At 39.3% G+C, this 20,415-nt stretch overlaps 1 protein-coding gene across 1 annotated transcript in view; it reads right to left on the bottom strand.

The window, feature by feature from the left end:
* Positions 1-20,415, bottom strand: part of COL22A1 (collagen type XXII alpha 1 chain) — a 2,341,282-nt gene that overhangs the window by 268,527 nt on the left and 2,052,340 nt on the right. Inside the window, exon 53 of the mRNA XM_044067281.1 lies at positions 18,019-18,072. Coding sequence (XP_043923216.1) covers positions 18,019-18,072 — 54 coding nt within the window. The remainder of the gene's footprint in view (positions 1-18,018; positions 18,073-20,415) is intronic.

The raw sequence follows: 20,415 nt of genomic DNA, 5'->3' as shown, positions 1-20,415 counted from the left end.
TTCGACATTGTACTCATGAACACAGGGGGCCAATATTCCTCACTCAATGTAATATCTTGGCTCGTCAGATCTGACAACAAGGCAGCATTACTTGACATACAAATTAAATCTGGGGATCCAGCTGAACCAAAAACTTTTAGGAACTATTCCAAGACTAATCTCTTTCTAATAAGCAACAGCTTGGCTAAATTTCAAGTAACCCCAAATCCAATAACCACCATAGAATGCACTGAGCTATTTACAAAATCAATGTACAGCCATACTGATAGCTATATATAGCAAGCTGTGCCCACTCATATTAAGAATAAGACAAATTCAAAAGACAAGCCACCCTGGTGGAATCACAATATCAATTAATTATACAAAAAAAGAATCTTGGTCAAGCATAGGAGGAACAAAGCCATACATACTGAAAGCCCCCTGACCAATGTAAACAGTCAACTAAGAGGGTTAATTAATACTTCAAAGGCTAAATTTGAAGAAAAAATAACGTATCTGGCAAAGGATAACAACAAAGATTTATACAGCTGTGTCCATAACCTCAGAATAAATACACAACAATGCACAGAACTTATTGTAAAAGGCATCACCCACACTGAAACAGAGGCCATTAGCAATATATTGGCTGACAGTTTCAGCTCAAATTTCTCCCCACTCCCTCCCTGATAGTCCAAAAGAAATACCACATTACACAATCCCCCTCCAGCCATTACTAGAGATCAGGTCATCAATGCACTTTCCAAGGCCAAAAACACTGAAATGATGGGCCCTGATAACATTCCAGGATATTTAATAAATAGCATAAAACATGACCTCTCCTGTCCACTTGAATCACTTTTCAAATGAAGCCTTCAGTCAGGTTTTGTACCCTGGAAGTTGGCTACAGTCATTTCCTGCACAAAGGAGCTCCAACCACTGATCTGGGTAACTACAGCCTTATAAGTCTTACCAGCCTCATATGTAAGGCCATGAAAAGAATCATCATGGACATGATAATAGAGGACACAGGTAACCTGCAAATGCTGGACCCATCACAATTCAACTTTGGTAAAGGAAGATCATGCATATTAAATCTGTTTTTTTTTTTTTTTGAGAGGGTCAGCCAAGCACTGGATGAAGGTAAGACTGCACACAGCTTACCTTGATCTGGCCACGACGTTTGATACAATATCCCAGTCAGGCATTATAGACAAGCTCACTAATTTAGGTATAAACCCTTTTATCACCCAATGGATAGCCAAATGGATCACTGATAGGACCCATTAGGTCAAAATAGGTGAGGCCACCTACACCAAGAGGCCAGTCACGAGTGGCGTCCCCCAGGGCTCAGTACTGGGCCTGCTCCTTTTTATCATCTATTTCTATGAAATGGCAGCAAATGCTAATGGTTAATGGCTGACTAAGTTTGCAGATGATTGCAAGCTGGGGGTTATCATGAACTCCCCTGCAGACACTAGCATTCTTCAAGAAGTTCTATCTCTGACTAACAAATAGTGCCAAAGCCATGGTCTTAAACTCAGTGCTAAAAAATGCACAATTATACCTCTTGGGAAATCAACCATCCCATCTAATTACCAGGTTGATAATACACCCCTAAGAGTCGACCCAGTGGTCAGAGATCTGGGTATACATGTAGACAGTAGCCTTACCTTCGACCACCACGTAGCCACAGTGGTGAGGAAGCCCTTTTATGTTGTATGAGAAAGGGCCTGGTATCTAGGTCCAAAGAGGTCATTATCCCACTGTACTCTGCCCCTATCAGTCCAATCCTAGAGTACAATGCACCCTTTTGTATGTACCTGACCAGGTATATGCAGCAACTAGAGTGACCTCAAAGGTTCCTTACAAAAAGAATTCAAGGTGTAACAAACCTGCCTTATGAAGAACATTGAAGCTCTTTCCATCTACTCAGTCTCCTATAGATTGCTGAGTGTTGATCTACAGCTGGCTTACAAGGCATTCACAAACCCCACTCTTATGAATCTCGTGACTGGCCTCTTGGTGTAGGTGGCCTCACCTATTTTGACCTACTGGGTCCTATCAGTGATCCAGTTGGCTATCCATTGGGTGATAAAAGGGTTTATACCTAAATTAGTGAGCTTGTCTATAATGCCTGACTGGGATATTGTATCAAAAGACTGCCAGAAATACAAGGTCTAGGGACCTGAATTTTGTCTGTGACTTAAGCAAAACATGCTGGAGAGACAGATGTGTGACCCATAGTCTGCCCAGTTTGTCTATTACCCAGTTTAATCACAGCCTAGACAAGTGAGTGGGGAATGGCACCCATGTCCCTTATGGACAAATGTAGCTTATAAATGCCTGACCCTCAATGTCCTATGTGGATGCAGGACATCATTATTATTTTGAGAAGACTTAGCTGGACTTAGAAAGGTCCCCCTAGTTGTTTGCCTAGTAACAGTCTATGAATCCATGAATTACAACAAAAACAAGGAAAAAATCCTTTGTGTGTGATCAAAAAATAATGCAGATCTTTTTCATGTAGAAAACAGGTGTGCTCACAGCTGTAAATGGTGCATTTCTTATGTTAATTCCTTATATTTTCCACCACTATAACTTCAGTGCTACTACTGCAACATTATGTCATATTTTTGTTATGGTATATTATTATGCTTTTAACATATGTATACTGTGTTTACACTTCATCCATAGTAACCATCCACTTGTGTCCTGCTTTTGTGCAAATTTTCCAACTGGGAAAAAAATGTATGTTATCTTTTTGTCTGATATGTATAATCTAAGGCATCTACAGACTTGCAATTTGCCTGGTATCTGGCCTTGGATCTAGCTGAAAAGCATTCTAATATCAGCCCTCAATAAAAAATGATAGATGTAAAAATTCATTCATACATACCTATATGCATACATACATAAATAAATTAAATAAATAAATTAAACACTTGTCCTTTTAGAATGGCAATTGATACCGTTGCAAAATATTGTTGTAGTGATAGATGCACACATTTACAGCAGGAATAATAAAGATTCTCAGATGTCCAGAGTTAGGAAATACATTAAAGAAAGTTTCAACATTGAAAGTGTCCTAACGTCATATTTTTTTGCATCAACCAGTCAGTGCATATTGTCTCTTGTAGAGAATAGTCTAAGAGACCCCTCCCAACACACACACACACACACACACACACACACACACACACACACACACACACACACACACACACACACACACACACACACACATATATATTTACACAAAGACAAACACACACACACACACACACACACACACACACACACACACACACACACACACACACACACACACACACACACACACATATATATTTACACAAAGACAAACACACAGACACACACACACACACACACACACACACACACACACACACACACACACACACACACACACACACACACACACACACACACATCTAAACAAACAGTGTTATTGTAATTACAATATTACCACCTTGGTTTCAATCACATGTTGAAGCCAACCATGAATTCTGACATTGAAAAAAATAGGCAGTTGTACTACATGACTTTTCCTGTTTCTCTGTTGCACCATAATATCTAGAGAACCCATGGAAAGGACTTCACATGGATTGTGTTGGTTTGTTTCTGCTAGTTTTAGATGGTTATTTAAAGCAAAAAAAAAATGCACCCTTCAGAAATGCATAGTTCAGGTACAACTAACTAATGAAAACTTGTGACAAATTTTCAGCACTCAGGGAATATTAAAATTGTCATATTAATTCATGTAAAAACCCATTATAGGTGTGGCATTTGTAGAATTTCAGTGGAACAAATGGCATTTTTTATGTTGCTTCTGGTACGATTATCCTTCATCCAGTTTATTACTAGAATGAGCAGATGACAGAGGATTAGGATTGCTAGAAGTCTAAATCTCAAATTGCACTCACTCGAGGCACTCCTTAAAATGGAGAACATTGATAACTGTGCAGTGACTGAGACCTGGTTCAAGGCTCCAGAGAGCACCCCTGCACTACTGGGCTATAACTCATATAACACTTTTTGGCCATGTAACCTGGACCGGAACACCAAAGGCGGGGGTGTGTCCATATTCATTAAGGATATCCACACCTCCAAGCTATATGCTCAGCATAATGCAGCCGTGGTTATCCAAGTGCAACTAACTCTGGGCAAAACTGCATTCCAAATTGTAGCTTGCTACAGATCCCCCACCATGCCCCTGATTCCCACTTCTCTTTTCTTGATGTACTGGAAAATATTAGGGTTCAAGCAAACATCCTAATAATGGGCGATTTCAACTACCCCACCATTAACTGGGAAAACTACTCATGTACCAACTCCTTCACCCAACGCTTTCCGGAATTAATAAACTCCATTGCCCTGGATCAACTTATCCACACCCCCACCAGGGGCAACAATATCCTAGATCTAGTTATTACCAACATGAGTGACTAGTGGTCCACACTTGAAGTCAACGCCTCATTGGTCCGATCCGACCATTAGCTAATTACCCTAGATATCCACATCCTGCCCCCACCCCCCATTAAGGAAACCATGGTAAAACATTTCTACAAAGCCAACTTCATGCTTCTTAAGACAGAAGTGGTGAACTTTATGACACCCATGCAGACAGACAATACAGTTACGACTACCGAATCCTGCACAACTGCACTTTATAAGCACTTACACGAGTGCATGGATCATGCTATCCCAAACAGAACCAAGACGCTATCCTCCAAAAAAAGGAAGCCGATCTGGTGGTCCCCCTGCCATAAACAAACTGTACAACAGAAGGAAGAAACTGTTGCAAAAGAGAGTAAAATCCCATGAGTGGAGGAGCTCCCTGATCAGCTTCAGTAAGAAGCTACTATCGCTGATAAAATCCTCCAAAGCTAGTTACACAAACAAAATCGCCACTGATTCTAAAGACAACCACAAAGCATTCTATAGCTATGTCAAGAATCTCAACGGCAACACTCAGATCTGCTCTGAGTTACAGCACAAAGGCACTAAATATACAGACCCAACTGATATTGCAAACATCCTGGCAGATAGGTTCAGTGCTAACTTTACCCCCCTCTCACCCCCTAAAGAGCCCATTTCTATACCGGAAGAATGCAAAGTTCCTGTAATCATGGCTGCGCAGGTAAGAACCACACTCTCCAAAGCCAAGAACACAGCATCCATGGAACCAGACAACATCCCAGGCTGTGTTCTGCATGAATTACAGAACGAACTGGCACCCCACCTAAGTACCATGTTCAGTCATAGCCTCACCTCAGGCTTTGTGCCTGCTGAATGGTGCACAGTGACGGTTATCCCAATCCACAAGGGGAGAGCCACCACGGACCCCGGGAACTACCGCCCCATTAGCCTGATGAGCCTGGTCTGCAAGACCATGGAAGTATCATCATAGAACTTATAAACATGGACACTGGTAATCTCCAAACTCTGGACCCCACCCAGTTCAGGTTTGTAAAAGGCAGATCATGTCTCCTAAACCTGATAGACTTCTTTGAAACAGTCACCAAAGCCGTAGATGAGGGTAAAGTGGTTCACACAGCCTATCTAGATCTTGCCAAGGCTTTTGACACCATCCCCCACTCTGGAATTATAGATAAACTCACTAAACTAGGTATAAATCCCTATGTCACAAGATGGGTTGCCAACTGGCTCACTGGCAGAAACCACACTGTGAAAGTAGCAGACTCCAAATCTGACTTAAGACCAGTAACAATTGGAGTACCACAGGGTTCATTCCTTGGTCCTCTCCTGTTTGGTATCTACTTCTCTGAAGTTCAGGCTAAAACAGAAGGTCTTTGGCTAATGAAGTTCACAGATGACTGCAAACTAGAAGCCATAATCGAAACTCCTAATGATGTGGACATCCTACAAAAGGGCCTCACTGAGACAGATGCCTGGTGTCAAAGCCATGGCCTCAAGCTCACTGCCAAAAAGTGCATTGTCATCCGCTTTGGTAAAAACTCTGTACCCATCATCTGCAACATAGACGGTAGTATACTTCGCACTGAAAGTGTGATAAGAGACCTTGGCACACAGGTGGACAATAGTCTCTCCTTTGATAATCACATCGCCACAGTAGTCAGGAAATTCTTCTACGTGGCACACCTCATCACAAAAGGTTTCTCATCTAGAAAAAAAGAGGCCATTGTTCCCCTCTACTCATCACTCATTTGACCCATTGTAGAGTACAACACCCCTTTTGGTATGTACCTCACAAGACATCTGCAACAACTGGAAAGGCCGCAGAAATACCTCACAAAGAGGATTACCGGCCTCAAACAGATGTCCTATGCAGACCATTTCAAAAAACTCCAGTTTAACTCCATCACATATCACCTACTCAGAGGTGATCTCTGCCTAACATGCAAAGCTATGTCAAACCCAGAGCTGTTGGACATGCTCCACTTAAAGAAATCCCAATCCCTTCGAGCTACACGCTCTAAGGACCTAAACCTTGTCACCACAATAAACAGAACATGCCGAAGGGATAGATTCCTGTCCCAGAGACTTCCCATACTCTGGAATAAACTACCTATCTATATCAAACAAAGCTCCTCATTAGCACTCTTCAAGAAAAATCCTGATGATTGGATGGGAAATAGGAAATAAACCCCAGGGATCACTTCTGTGGTTCTGCTCAACAGTGGCACAGGAAAATAATTTTCTTGGGTGGCAAAAGTCAGAGTACCTTTTTGGCTGGGCTTGTATAGGCCCCAGGGCCGATATCCAAGTACCTACCTATGAACCTATGAACCTATGAGTCTCCAGTTATAACCCCCACACACCCCCTACTTATATATACTAACTCCGAGATCGCACCAAATAGAAAAAGACAGCAAACTCACCACTGCACACACTACAGTACCCTCACACACATATCACAAATATATGAACACCACCAATTTCAACACTTAAACACTCATACCTTTACCTGCCTACCCTTACCCACACATAAAACTTCCAAACACACTCACATATACTCAAACACATAACTAAAACCCAACAAAATACCCACTTACCTTACATACCAGCTAAATCCACACACTACATGATACATCCTAAACACACTACATCCAGTGTCAAATACCAAGCACCATAACCGTGAATTCAACATTTCAGGATTCGCACTTATGGATTTTCAGGATTTAAAAAATTCCACTTTATGTTCTTAAGATATTGAAATTCGAGATTTTAGTATTTCGAGATTATAAAGTGAAACTATATATATATATATATATATATATATACACCACACGCACACACACATACACATACACATACATAGACATACATATATTTTAACTCCATCTTCATCTTGGAGGGCAGTGTAACTATATATTTATTTTATTTATTTTCATTTATTTGACATTTAACATGTTTCTAATGAGCTGTTTGTATACAATTTTGAATATAAAGGTCAAATTTAATTTAATCCTCAATTATAACACCAAGTAGCTCGTTGTGCAGTATTTCTTCTGTTTTGGTGTTATTAAGAGAAGATATTTTAAAGTTGCTTTTAAGGAGCATTAGAGATTTGGGAAAAAACAGGAAAGATCTATTTTTTGGAGGGATTAAAAGAAACTGATTTTCTTTGAGCCAATTTCCAATGGAGTGGAAAGCATTCTAACTGATGGTTTGTAGATGAGAGAGGTTATTAGCTGAGCAAATGGGAATGGAGTCATCTGTATATTGTATAAGGGTAGCTTACTTATGGGGCATGTGGATATTATTGATAAATATATTAAAGAGAAAGAGAACTAAGCTACTACGTTAAGGAATGCTAGTGTTAACCAGGAGAAAGGGGGAATAAGAAGACCAGAATGTTATTGGTAGGTAAGGTAGTTGAGAACCAGTAAAATATTGTGGTAGATAAGCCCAGAGCAAACATTTATGAGATTATTATGATATGAGAGATGGTATTAAAGGTTTTAGAGAGACTGAGAAGACAGAATGACTAGCATGCTGCTGTTTCTGGCTTCGATTATAGTATCTTTGAAGGTTACCAAGGCAGATGTATTGCTATGGTCAGGGTGATAGCCATGTTAGGTAGGGGATGATAGGTTTTCTGCAGTCAGTTGTAAGGGTTTGCCAGTCGATATTGACTTTACCAGAACTGCCATTTCATAGAACATAGAGTTAGATATCCAGTGAAGGATATCTTCAGAATAGGAATATTATTTCCTGGTCGAATGTATAAGGCAATGATACATAATATGTGTGCTCATTTGTTTTAAAGTTAGAAATTAAGATATTAACAGAGTGGAATTTGGGAGGAGAAGTAAATGAAGGAGAGAGAATAATTAGGTTGGAAAACAGAATGCCAATGCCTCCAGCATTTTTGTTTAGTCACTCACAACAGATAATAGTATAGCCAGGTGGCAGTATATAATAGTCTTTTATGAGTGGATTAAGCCATGTTCCAGTGAGAATAGCAAAGCCTGGAGAATTAATTGATATTGAGTAATGAAATTATGCTACTTTATTGACAATATCTTGAATATTCAGTTGTTTTGAAGAAGCATGCATGGATGAAGAAGGGTCGCTTGAAATCTAAGATAGCGGGTCCTGGGTCAGGAAGAATGTCACCATAGAGGGAGATTTTTGTGTTTGTGACAAAATATAGAAGAAAGGATGTTAACGTATATTGCATAGACTTATACTTTAGTTTTTTGTCAATAGGGAAGGAAGTTTAGTATTCTAAAGTTGTAGAAGAGGGTGAGACATACATTGAGTAAGTTAGAAGTTATATAAATGATGTGAGGGTGGTTGGTGTAGTCACTGGAGTATATGACGGTGAGAGAATGTATGGTAGGAGAGACAGGTGTTTTATAGCATGTGAGGCTGGATAAGGGGGTGAGTATGGGTGTTAATATGCAAAGCGCAAATGTGTTTATTCACAGAAGAAATAAGAGCTACACTTTAGTGGTCAGATACAAATAGTAAACAATTAATATGAAAAATTCAGTAGTTGAGAAAGTGGGTGACTTTAGAGGGGCATTGTAGAGTTAAGATGAGGAAAAGATATTTTGTGGGAGAGGAATGTAGGGAGTGATAGGAGATGAGAGCTACTTGTGTGACTTAGGTTGGACAGTATAGTACAGTAAATGAATTTAGTAAAATGGAAATGTAGGAAAAAAGAAAGTTAGGGAATATACTAATATGTAGTCTAGGAACATTAGTAAAGGAAATGGTTTAAGTAGAAGGAGGAGAAGTGAGAAGAATGAGAGGGTTAACAAAAAATAACATTGTGGATGAGTGGAGGTATAAGGAGGGAGGATATAAATTATGGAAGTGAGATAATGATAAGTGATGTTGAAATTGAAAAGTACATGTGCTGATAGGTTAAGAGTAAGAGGAATGGAATGGAATAAAGGGGAAATAAAGGAGAGGGTGTAGAGTAAATAGAGAGATAGGGTGGTGGGAACTAGGGGTAGGGTAGGGTAGTAAGGCTAAAACCCCCTGCACACATAAAGAACTGAGAGAAGCCCCTGAAGAAACAATCTTCAAGGACTGGCAGTATGAGTGAAAGAGAGAAGAAAGGGAACAATTGTTACCAAAGGTGAGCTTAGTATTTTAGAGGGCAACAATAAGTTTAATTATTTTGAAGATCAGTGGCTGAGCTAGGGAAATCAATTCAAATTTTTTGTATCAAACTTTTACTGTTAGAAGACAGACCTGGTGATTCAGAAAGAAACTCAGCGATGTTAGTAAGAGTTGTGGCCAAAAGGGTACAATGTGGGAAAATGTTACTCAGAGACATGTTATGCACAATGAGAAGGTTCTTCCTTATCAGCTAATCTGAATGTCTCTGAATTGCCCATACCTACTGTGAGTACAAATCAGCACTTTCCAATGGTAGTCTCTACTGGCAGCCTGTGCATTGCATTAGCAAAGGCATACCCCTCATTCACTCTCCCAAACACACACATACACACACACACACACACACACACACACACACACACACACACACACATACAGACATGCCTCCTATCTGCCTCTTAGCCTACAGAAGTTTACTGTTGTATCTTCTTATTCTTATCCCTGGCCTCATAAATCACAGACCCTTACAATCAGTCAGTAGTGTCATAAAGTGCATTGTGATGCTAGACCCTTTGCTAGACCTATCACTCTATTAACTTTTTAAACCGCAGAATGGAGCATAGTATTTGCTTTCATTAATAGCATTAATCAAGGGGACTTAGTATGCATTCATCAAATGACACCCAGATGTTCATTTCATGAACACAGGCTAGTTATATACGACAATGCCTATAAAACATATGTGAAATTTTGCTTTGTGGAGGCTTCCTGTACTAGTGTGTGCGGGTAATTCTGTTTTGTGACTTAGGAAGTCAGGGTTCCTTTTGGGCAGAATATCAGTTAATGCATATAGCTGAAGGCATTCTGTAGTTTGTTTGATTTTTGTCCCCACAATGTCTAAAGTTTTACCTAGCCACAAAATAAGGCATCAGTTTTTAGGTCAATTTTGATATATATTGAGATGCAGTAAATATAAGCATCTACACATTTATGCTTTCTGGTTTCCTGTAGTTCCTAAACCCTCACATCAGTCTGCCCTTTATCTCTGGCTATAGCATTTTCCCCTGCAGCTGACCTATTCTCTTATAGACCCATATTTTCTTCTATCTTTAAGTTCCCTGAGATAGAATGATGCCACATATGCTGATGATATCATTCATTTCTCTACCAATCTTTTTGTCTAGCATGTTGTGTGCCTTTATGTTGATAGAACCAACAAATACATTGTTTTGCCTCATCCATGTTGATATGCGGTATGCCTTTCTTATGTTTGTTAATAACTTCCTTATATTGTTTCCACCGTGAGGTGTGCATTTAAGAACTCTGATCTCTCTAAAGGGGGGAATCAGGACTTCGCCATTGCTTTTCTGCATCATCACCAGTGGTAGTTTAAATAATTATTAATGAAACATGACTCAATAACATAGGATGCCGGTTTGCTCTCCAACCAGTTGCACAGAATTATGCCATCCATTAAAAGACTGCATCATACCAAGTTGGTCCCCATTCACCAGTAAGGCCACTCCCTTATGTTCTATATCAGATAAGCCAAAAGCAATAACCAATAGGGCATGGCATTATATCCTCAGATAGTCCAGAAATTTAAGTAGTTCCTGATTACACAAACTACTCCTACGTTGCTTCTAGATACTTCCCAGCCAATCTATTTATCCCTACATGAGAATGACATCCGGCTCCCACTACTGCTCATAAAAACCACCTCTCACAATCCAAATAAGATGTCGAAGGGGAAAACATTCTAGCTTGTTTCCTGCCTTTCTTGTATGTAGTCTAGTCCAGATACAGATTTGCTGTATCCAGGACTGTCTGTAAATTTCTGAGCCCCCAAGCCTTTTGGTGTTGGAAGGAAGTCTTCTAGCTTATCAGTGGGAGTGGTAAGCACTAGGTAGCTTATCTAAAAAACACTTTATGCATCACCGATTAGCTAGGGTTAAACTACTCTGGGTGCCATAAAGTCTGCAATTCATATTTTCCCTTAGAACTAGCCATTTTTTTTTTTAGTTTTAGCAATCAAATCTGTTTCTTTGAGGTCAGCACTTGTTCAAAACTCATTGTAAGCACTAAATAAGCTGCAAATTACTACAGCACTCAACTTTCCTCACTTGTCTAGAGGAAAACAGTTTTTAGTACTTAATAAATAAGCACCTATCCAGACATGTCTAAGGGTCTGCTCCCGGTGTTTTCTCCTGTCTACCTGATGAATCTGGGCATCTTGGGGAAATGCTGCAATTGCCTCATGTACACAGACAACCCTCTCATCCTACCACCCAACACTACAACCTGTGAGAGATGCACTTATATAGCCAAAATGGAAGCAAAGCTCTCTTCACCCAACTCTGGATTAGACAGTCAAGAGGAGAAGGTAAACACTTGCACCACACCACACTCATCACATAGTCCCTCAAAACCTACACCACCAAAACACACACATAGAAACAGAAAACACACATCTACATTCATGGAGGCTCTCAATAAAATATGCCCAAGCAACAGGGACATCTAAAGCAGAAATGCAAGCAAACTCCACCCCCCAACACAACCCAAATGACACATAGCCCACAAACTCAGTGTGCCACTCAACCACAGCCCATAAGGCATAACAACGTACCCAACACTCTAGTCATAGGTGACTCTATAGTCAGGCACACTGATGTTCCACTCACGAGGCTAAACAAGGAGAAAGTTACTGTCAGCTGCCTGTCGGGTGCCAGGTTGTGCCACATAACGCACACACTCAGGTCACTCCACGACAAGTACAAATATGACTCTGTCATTGTCCATGTTGGTGTAAATAACCTGAGATGTACCTCCCTGGACTACATGAAAAGAGACATGGTAGAGCTGTCCAATCTTGTAGCCCAGGCAGATATGACCCTAGCCCTGAGTAGCATCCTGCCATCACCCAGAATGATATCACAGTACAAGGACAAAATGATTGACTTCAACAATTGGCTAAGCTTCTGGTGTCATTCTAAGGGGATCCTGTATCTGTCTGCCTGGGATGACATGATCGACAGACCACAATGCTTTGCCAGAGATGGCCTGTACCTGTCACCCTTGGGATTTTGGATACTGGCTAAGGCTCTTGCCACCCCTATAGTGCCTTTTTTATGCAAGGTTCAAATGACAAATTCACCACCGTAACAGGTACAAACAAGCAAAATCTGAGAGTAGTGCTACTCAGTGCTAAAAGTCTAAACCTCAAAATGCACTCACTCGAGGCACTCCTTAAAATGGAGAACATCGACATCTGTCCAGTGAAAGAGACCTGGTTCAAGGATCCAGAGAACACCCCTGAATTACCAGGCTATACTTCATGCCACACCTTTCGGCCACCAAACCTGGACCGAAACACTAAAGGCGGAGGCGTGTCCATGTTCATTAAGGATATCCACACCTCCAGGCTAGTTGCTCAGCATAATGCATCCGAGATTATCCAAGTGCAACTAACTCTGGACAAGACTGCAATCCAAACTGTAGCTTGCTATAGATCCCCTACCATGCCCCAGGATTCCCTCTCCTCATTTCTTGATACACTGGAAAATATTAGGGTACAACCTAACACCCTAATAATGGGTGATTTCAACTACCCCACCATTAACTGTAAAAACTGCTCATGTACCAACTCTTTTGCTCAACATTTCCTGGAATTCATAAATTCCAACACCTTGGATCAACTTATCCACACCCCCACCAGGGGCAGCAATATCCTAGACCTGGTTATTACCAACATGGGCAATCGGTGTTCCACACCAGAGGTCAAGTCCTCATTGGTCAGATTCGACCACAAGCTAATAACCCTAGACATCCATATCCCACCCCCACCCTCCATTAGGAAAACCACCATAAAAAATGTCTCCAAAGCCAATTTCACATTTCTTAAGACAGAAGTGGCAAACTTCACAATACCCATGCAGACGGACAACAGAGGTATGACTGCTGAATCCTACACAAATGCACTTTATAAGCGCTTACATGAGTGCATGGATCGTGCAATCCCTAACAGAACCAAGATGCTATCCTCCAAAAAAGGAAGCCAATCTGGTGGTCCCTGCCATAAACAAACTCTACAACAGAAGAAAGAAACTGTTGCAAAAAAGAGTAAAATCCCATGATTAGAGTAACTCCCTGGTCAGCCTCAGTAAGAAGCAGAGATCCCTCATAAAATCCTCCAAAGCTAGTTACAAAAACAAAATTGCCACTGATTCTAAAGACACCCTCAAAGCATTCTATACTATCTCAAGAATCTCAATGGCAAAACTCAGCTCTGCTCTGAGTTACAGCACGATAGCACTAAATATACAGAACCAACTGACATTGCCAACATCCTGGCAGATAGGTTCAGTGCTAACTTTACCCCCCTCTCAGCCCCTAAAGGGCCCATCTCTATACCGGAAGAATGCAAAGTTCCTGTAATCACAGCTACACAGGTAAAAAACACACTCTCCAAAGCCAAGAACACAGCATCCATGGGACCTGACAACATCCCAGGCTGAGTTTTATATGAACTACAGAATGAACTGGCACCCCACCTAAGTACTATGTTCAATCATAGCCTCACCTCAGGCTTTGTGCCCACTGAATGGCACACAGCAACGGTTATCCCACTCCACAAAGTGGGAGCCACCACGGTTCCCGGGAACTACCACCCCATTAACCTGACAATCCTGGTCTGCAAGACAATGGAACGTATCATCATGGAACTTATAAACAATGACATTGGTAATATGCAAACTCTGGACCTCACCCAGTTCGGGTTTGTAAAAGGCAGAACATGTCTCCTAAACCTGATACACTTCTTTGAAGTGGTCACTAAAGCTGTAGATGAGGGTAAGGTGGTTCTCACAGCCTATCTAAATCTCACTAAGGCTTTCAACACCATCCCTCACTCTCGAATTATAGATAAACTCACTAAACTAGGTATAAATCCCGATGTCACAAGACGGGTTGCCAACTGGCTCACTGACAGAACCCACACTGTGAAAGTAGCAGACTCCAAATCCAACTTCAGATCAGTGACAAGTGGAGTACCACAAGGTTCAGTCCAGGGTCCTTTCCTGTTAGCTATCTACTTCTCTGAAGTAAAGGCTAACACAGAAGGTCTTTGGCTTATAAAGTTCGCAGATGATTGAAAACTAAGAGCCAGAATCGAACATCCTAACTATGTGGACATCCTACAAAAGGGCCTTACTGAGACAGATGCCTGGTGTCAAAGCCATGGCCTCCAGCTCAATGCAAAAATGTGCATTGCATCCCTTTTGGTAAAAACACTGTACCCATTAACTACCACATAGGCGGAAGTCTACTTAACACAAAAATTGTGATAGGAGACCTTGGGACATAGGTAGACAGTAGTCTCTCCTTTGATAATCACATTGCCACAGTAGTCAGGAAATCCTTCTATGTGGCACACCTCATCACAAAAGGTTTCTCATCAAGGAAAAAAGAGGTCATTGTTCCCCTCTACTCATCACTCATTAGACCCATTATAGAATACAGCGCCCATTTTGGTATGTACCTCACAAGACATCTACAACAACTGAAAAGGCCGCAGGAATACCTCACAAAGAGGATTACTGGCCTCATACAGATGCCCTAAGCAGACCATCTCAAAAAGCTCCAGCTTTATTCTGTCACATATCGCCTACTCAGAGGCGATCTCTGCCTAACATACAAAGCTATGTGAAACCTAGAGCTGTTGGACATGTTCCAGTTAAAGAAATCCCAATCCCTTTGAGCTACATGCTCGAGGGACCTAAACCTTGTCACCACAATGAACAGAACATGCTGGTGGGATAGATTCCTGTCCCAGAGACTTCCCATGTGCTGGAACGAACTACCTATCTATATCAAACAAAGCTCCTCATTAGCACTCTTCAAGAAAAATCTTGATGATTGGATGGGAGATAGGAAATTCACCCCGGGGATCACTTCTTTGGCTCTGTTCAACAGGGGCACAGGAAAATAATTTTCTTGGGTGGCGAAAGCCAGGGTACCTTTTTGGCTAGGCTTATGCCAAAAGCCTAGTACCTACCTATGAACCTATGGAATAAAAAAGCAACTACTAAATCATTGCTATCAAGGGAAAAATTCTAGTGAGATATAGCAGTGAAAACATCATCATCCATGCAGTCCTATCTGACAGTAAACTTTGGTGTTCCATCTTACACTTAGAGCAGTCAAACAGTTTAGAAGAAGTTTGTTGCCACTCTGTCCAGTGCCATAAGTAATGGCATTTTTATGTTGGGGAGATGAGCATCCCTAACAGTCTCTGCAACATATGATGCCTTTTAGAATGTCAATGAGTTAGCAATAAAAGAATCCGCTCCACTATTATCAATATCAAACATGAAGTGTGGCTTCATTTGCAGTCTTTTCACTGCTCAGAAGCTGTGCATCCCTCTTACCTTGAAATATTCTGATACTCATGCAAAGTATTACAGGCAATTTCATAACATAGTAGAATAAACAGAAAATAAAACTGCATGTATCCAAATAACCATTCAGAAATTGTCAAAAGCATTAAAAGTATGTCAGGTCATACAATACAAAGCATAAAGTTTTGAGAAACAATAACATGTCAATATAAAGGAAGTAATGATAACAGGATGAAGCTAGGGTCCTATTAAGATATCTAAAAACACTTCATTACATCAACACTTTCACTAGAACTGAAAGTCTATGTATAGTGATTTAAGTATCTTGCATTACAATGAATTAAAATACCACAGTGGATGTTATTTTACTCTGTATTCAAAAATTGGTTAGGTGCAAAGTAAATGGAACAGTCGATATTTATTTAATTGTATGAATGACGAGGTGACTGCAACTATGTATGAATAAAATGGAGGAAGATTAGTTTTATGTACATGAGCACAGGCTTGTTATGGCATATGTATGTATGTATGCATTTGAATGTTAAAACGTGTCTGAGTAGTGGGACAGAGAGTTTAAAGTTAATATAATGAAACAGACACGGGGACTGACATTATTAAGCAACCATGGAGGTTTTAATGTTACCTTAATGAGGATAGCATACTTCTCAACTTTTTAGAGCAAGAAATCTGGATAAAACTTAAAAATAATGGGAGTACAAAGGCCTAAAAATAGGGGCAGACTTTAAATATTGCTATTACAAACTTAGAAAGATGCTAGAATAACAAGTTTTGTGTTAGCACACATCTTCAGAGGATATAAACTCTGAAACTCAACTCTATGTCATCATTTGGTCACTTCAGTCATCAGCCATTTACCATGAAACTATACATGTTATGACGGACAAACCAGAGATATGATGCAAATGTCTGGACATCTGGCAAAAATCTGGACAGTTGAGAGGTATGGGGGATAGGCAGACTACTACCATGGCAGCAGCAAGAGATACAAGTAGTAAATCACTGGTTTCAATGTACTGAAAGCACACATGCATTATGCACTCAAAAATGCTTGTTTTTCTGTGTAGTAACTCACTTTCTCGTTATATTTATTACTGATTCCAAAATCCACAAGTTTCAGGTCTATGAGCACTGTGTGAGGAAACTCATTCCTCTGCATAACTGTGCCCACTACATGACCCTACTATCAACTGCTGTAAAGTCATCACAGAGCTTTCTATATAATTTGAAACTTCTTAAGGATCTGCTATGCAAGATCAAAAAGTGAGGAATTCAAAACATCCAAACTGATTACTGCTGCTTGAAAAGAACCTTTGATTAAAATTAAACTAATATGTTTTTTTTTTTTTTTTTGGGGGGGGGGGGTAAATGTCCAACCACTCCTCAAGCAGTGGACTATGTCCCTTTCATTCCTTTACTTACCCACAACTAATTCTAAATTACCACTCCGCTGAAAGAGACATTCAACCTTCCTGTTTTTAAATTCATTTCATAGTGCTATCTTCAAACTTTAATCTTCAAAACAGAATATGAACGTGATTTTTTAAATTAGATTGGTATTATCTGATGCTAATAATACTTTTGTCTTCTTTATATTAGAGCAACCTTGCACAACTTCCAATCGCTTTCAGTAACATCACGTTGAGATATAAAATTAAATGGATAGATATCTAAAACCTGCAAGCTATTTTTTGTTTTTTAAGAAAAGACTGGAATTTCAAACAATGTATTGTAAATACTATAAGAATGTCAGCAGTCTTTACAACTGTTAATTTAAAACATATTTTTCTTTTTATATAATTTATTTACAATGTTATCTGCTTTTGCTATTAGTTCTTACATTTCCAAAGATAAATCTTTAACCAAGAAAAAAATATTGTTACGATATAATATAATCATTTTAAAAGAAGCAGTTTGGGGTCCTGATATAATATTTAACTGCATCTTTCCAACCAAACCAAACTTCAGCATGATTTCTATCATATCAGTCTATCATAAAACACTTCAAAATAACATGTTATCACTGTCTAAGAAAACTTACATCTTTTCCTGGTAATCCTGATCGTCCTGGAGGACCTGCTGGGCCTTGTTCACCCTGAGATGCAAACAAGAATTCAGTTTAGTTAGACCAGTTCAAAACTCTCAGTTATAGAAACAAAATGGACTACAAAACATGTGCCTTACATTCTGTCAGGTATTTAACACATACAGAAGCTGAGGGACTTATAAAACACCTGATGTTCATTCTATGGAGTAATTACTAGATAAACTAAAGGAATTACAGAGCAGCTGACTTTGACTGTGTGGTAATTAACAGGTATTGTAAGTAAGGGACTTAGAACTCCTGACCTACATTCTAATGTAGGTAATTAGTAGGGAATGGAAGTGACATATTCACAAAACACCTGCCCTACATTCGGTGTGGTAATTAATAGGTAATGGGGGTTAAAACAACTCACTAACATCCTGTGAGGGTAATCAACAAGTAATGGAATTGTGAGACTTACAAAACATCTGCCTTATAGTCTGTGTGGTAATTAATAGGTAATGGAAGCCAGGTTCTTAAAACAGACTAACATTTGGTGGGGTAATCAAGAGGTAATGGAATTTATGGACTTACATACATCTGTACTGTGCTCTGATTGGTAATTAATAGGCAGTGTAAATGAAAGACTTAAACATCTCATCTAAATTATGTGTGATAATTAAGTGGTTATGGACACAAAAGACATATAACATGCCTGACTTATTTTTTAGCATAATTAATAGGTAATGAAAGTGGGGAACTTACAAAATACCCCGCCAACATTTTGTGAGGCAGTTAATAGATAAAAAACAATGATGGCCTTAAGAAACACCTTTCCTACAGTCTTTGGGGTATGTAAAAGGGAAGGGAAGTTATGGACTTACAAATCCCCTCCTGTACATTCTCTGCAGTAATGTAGCAATGAAAGTGAGGGATTTAAAACACCTAAAACTACATTCTCTAGGATAATGAACAGGCAATGGAAGTAAGCCACTTATAAAGCATGTGCCTTACATTTTGTGGGGTAATTAACAGGTAACAAATGTGACAAATCTGAAGGATCTGACCTCTGTTCTGTGGTGTAATTTAAATGTAATGGAATTTTCGAACTTATACAACACTTTACATATCTTAGATTGGATAATGAATGTAGTTGAAGTGTGAGACTTACAAAACAGACTACCTACATTCTGTGTGGTAATTAATAAATCAAGGAAGTGATAGACTTACTAAACACTGACCTACATTCTGTGGAGTAATACATTAAAAAAAGAAGTGATAGTGAGTTGTCTCTGTTTTGGCAGAATATTAACCAATATATTCGAAAGGAATTAGAAACAAGAGCAAGTCATTTCTCCAATATTTTGCAATCTGAACTGACAAAGAAAAAGACACATTTGAGTGATAAATTCATAAATTTAACAACATATAAAAATGTAAAAAAATGCTGATATTTCAATATACAGATCTATTAACAGAAATTTTTAGACATACACATCTAGACCAAAAAAAATAATTTCTTTCATTTGCAATCATGTATTAAATTCTGTAAGATAACTCTTTCCTAATATGCTGCCAACAAGCAGTCAAAAGTTAGGGCAAGTTATAATCATGAAAGATTTTGAAAGCTTACAAAACTGTTCTACAATTAACAAATGGTCAATTTCTGTTTCTCAGATATTAATTTTAAACTCTTTATGTAATAATATGCCCAAGTTCCCAGCCAGCATCTATACATAAATTAAAGGAGGCAAAGGAAGTTAAAGCTGATTCTGTAAGGTACAGACTCCAATATTGGTACTAGTTCTAAAAGAATGTAGTTTTTTAAATTTCAGTGAGGACTTTGGATTTTTTTATAATTCATGTTTAACTGTCATCTTACCTCCTCTGGGCATGAACATACAGTCATATAAGTCTATGAAGTTCACCAAAGTAGTAATATACACACTCCCCTAAGAAGCTGAAATCTTTGTGGTTCATTTACACTGTCACCAAGCTCAGTTGTGAGCTTTATGATATTTTGAGACTCTATTTACATGAAATCAGTTTTGTTTCATTTTAAAACTGATTCCATCTCTCCCTGTGATCAGACCATGTCTCCATTTGCCATTCTTTTGTTCTAACTTTTTCCTTCAAGATTCTGTTTGATGACATTAACCTGTTGTTTCTGATCTAAGCTGCATCTGCATATATAATTATGAGAAATATCTCATGTTGCTTACTGATAGCTGAACTGTGCAAAAAAAAAAAAAAAATAGGCACCAGCTATGGACACATAGATACTTTACATGTACAGAGAGATTATGCCACATATCTTGTACCTCTGATCACCTTACTGAAATAAATGTAGTACTTTTCATTGATTTTTCACACACACACACACACACACACACACACACACACACACACACA

This window comes from Protopterus annectens, chromosome 3.part1, assembly GCF_019279795.1.
Source record: "Protopterus annectens isolate FY-2018-M chromosome 3.part1, PAN1.0, whole genome shotgun sequence".
In the NCBI taxonomy this organism is placed as follows: Eukaryota; Metazoa; Chordata; order Ceratodontiformes; family Protopteridae; genus Protopterus; species Protopterus annectens.
This window is presented reverse-complemented; position numbering and strand designations above follow the sequence as displayed.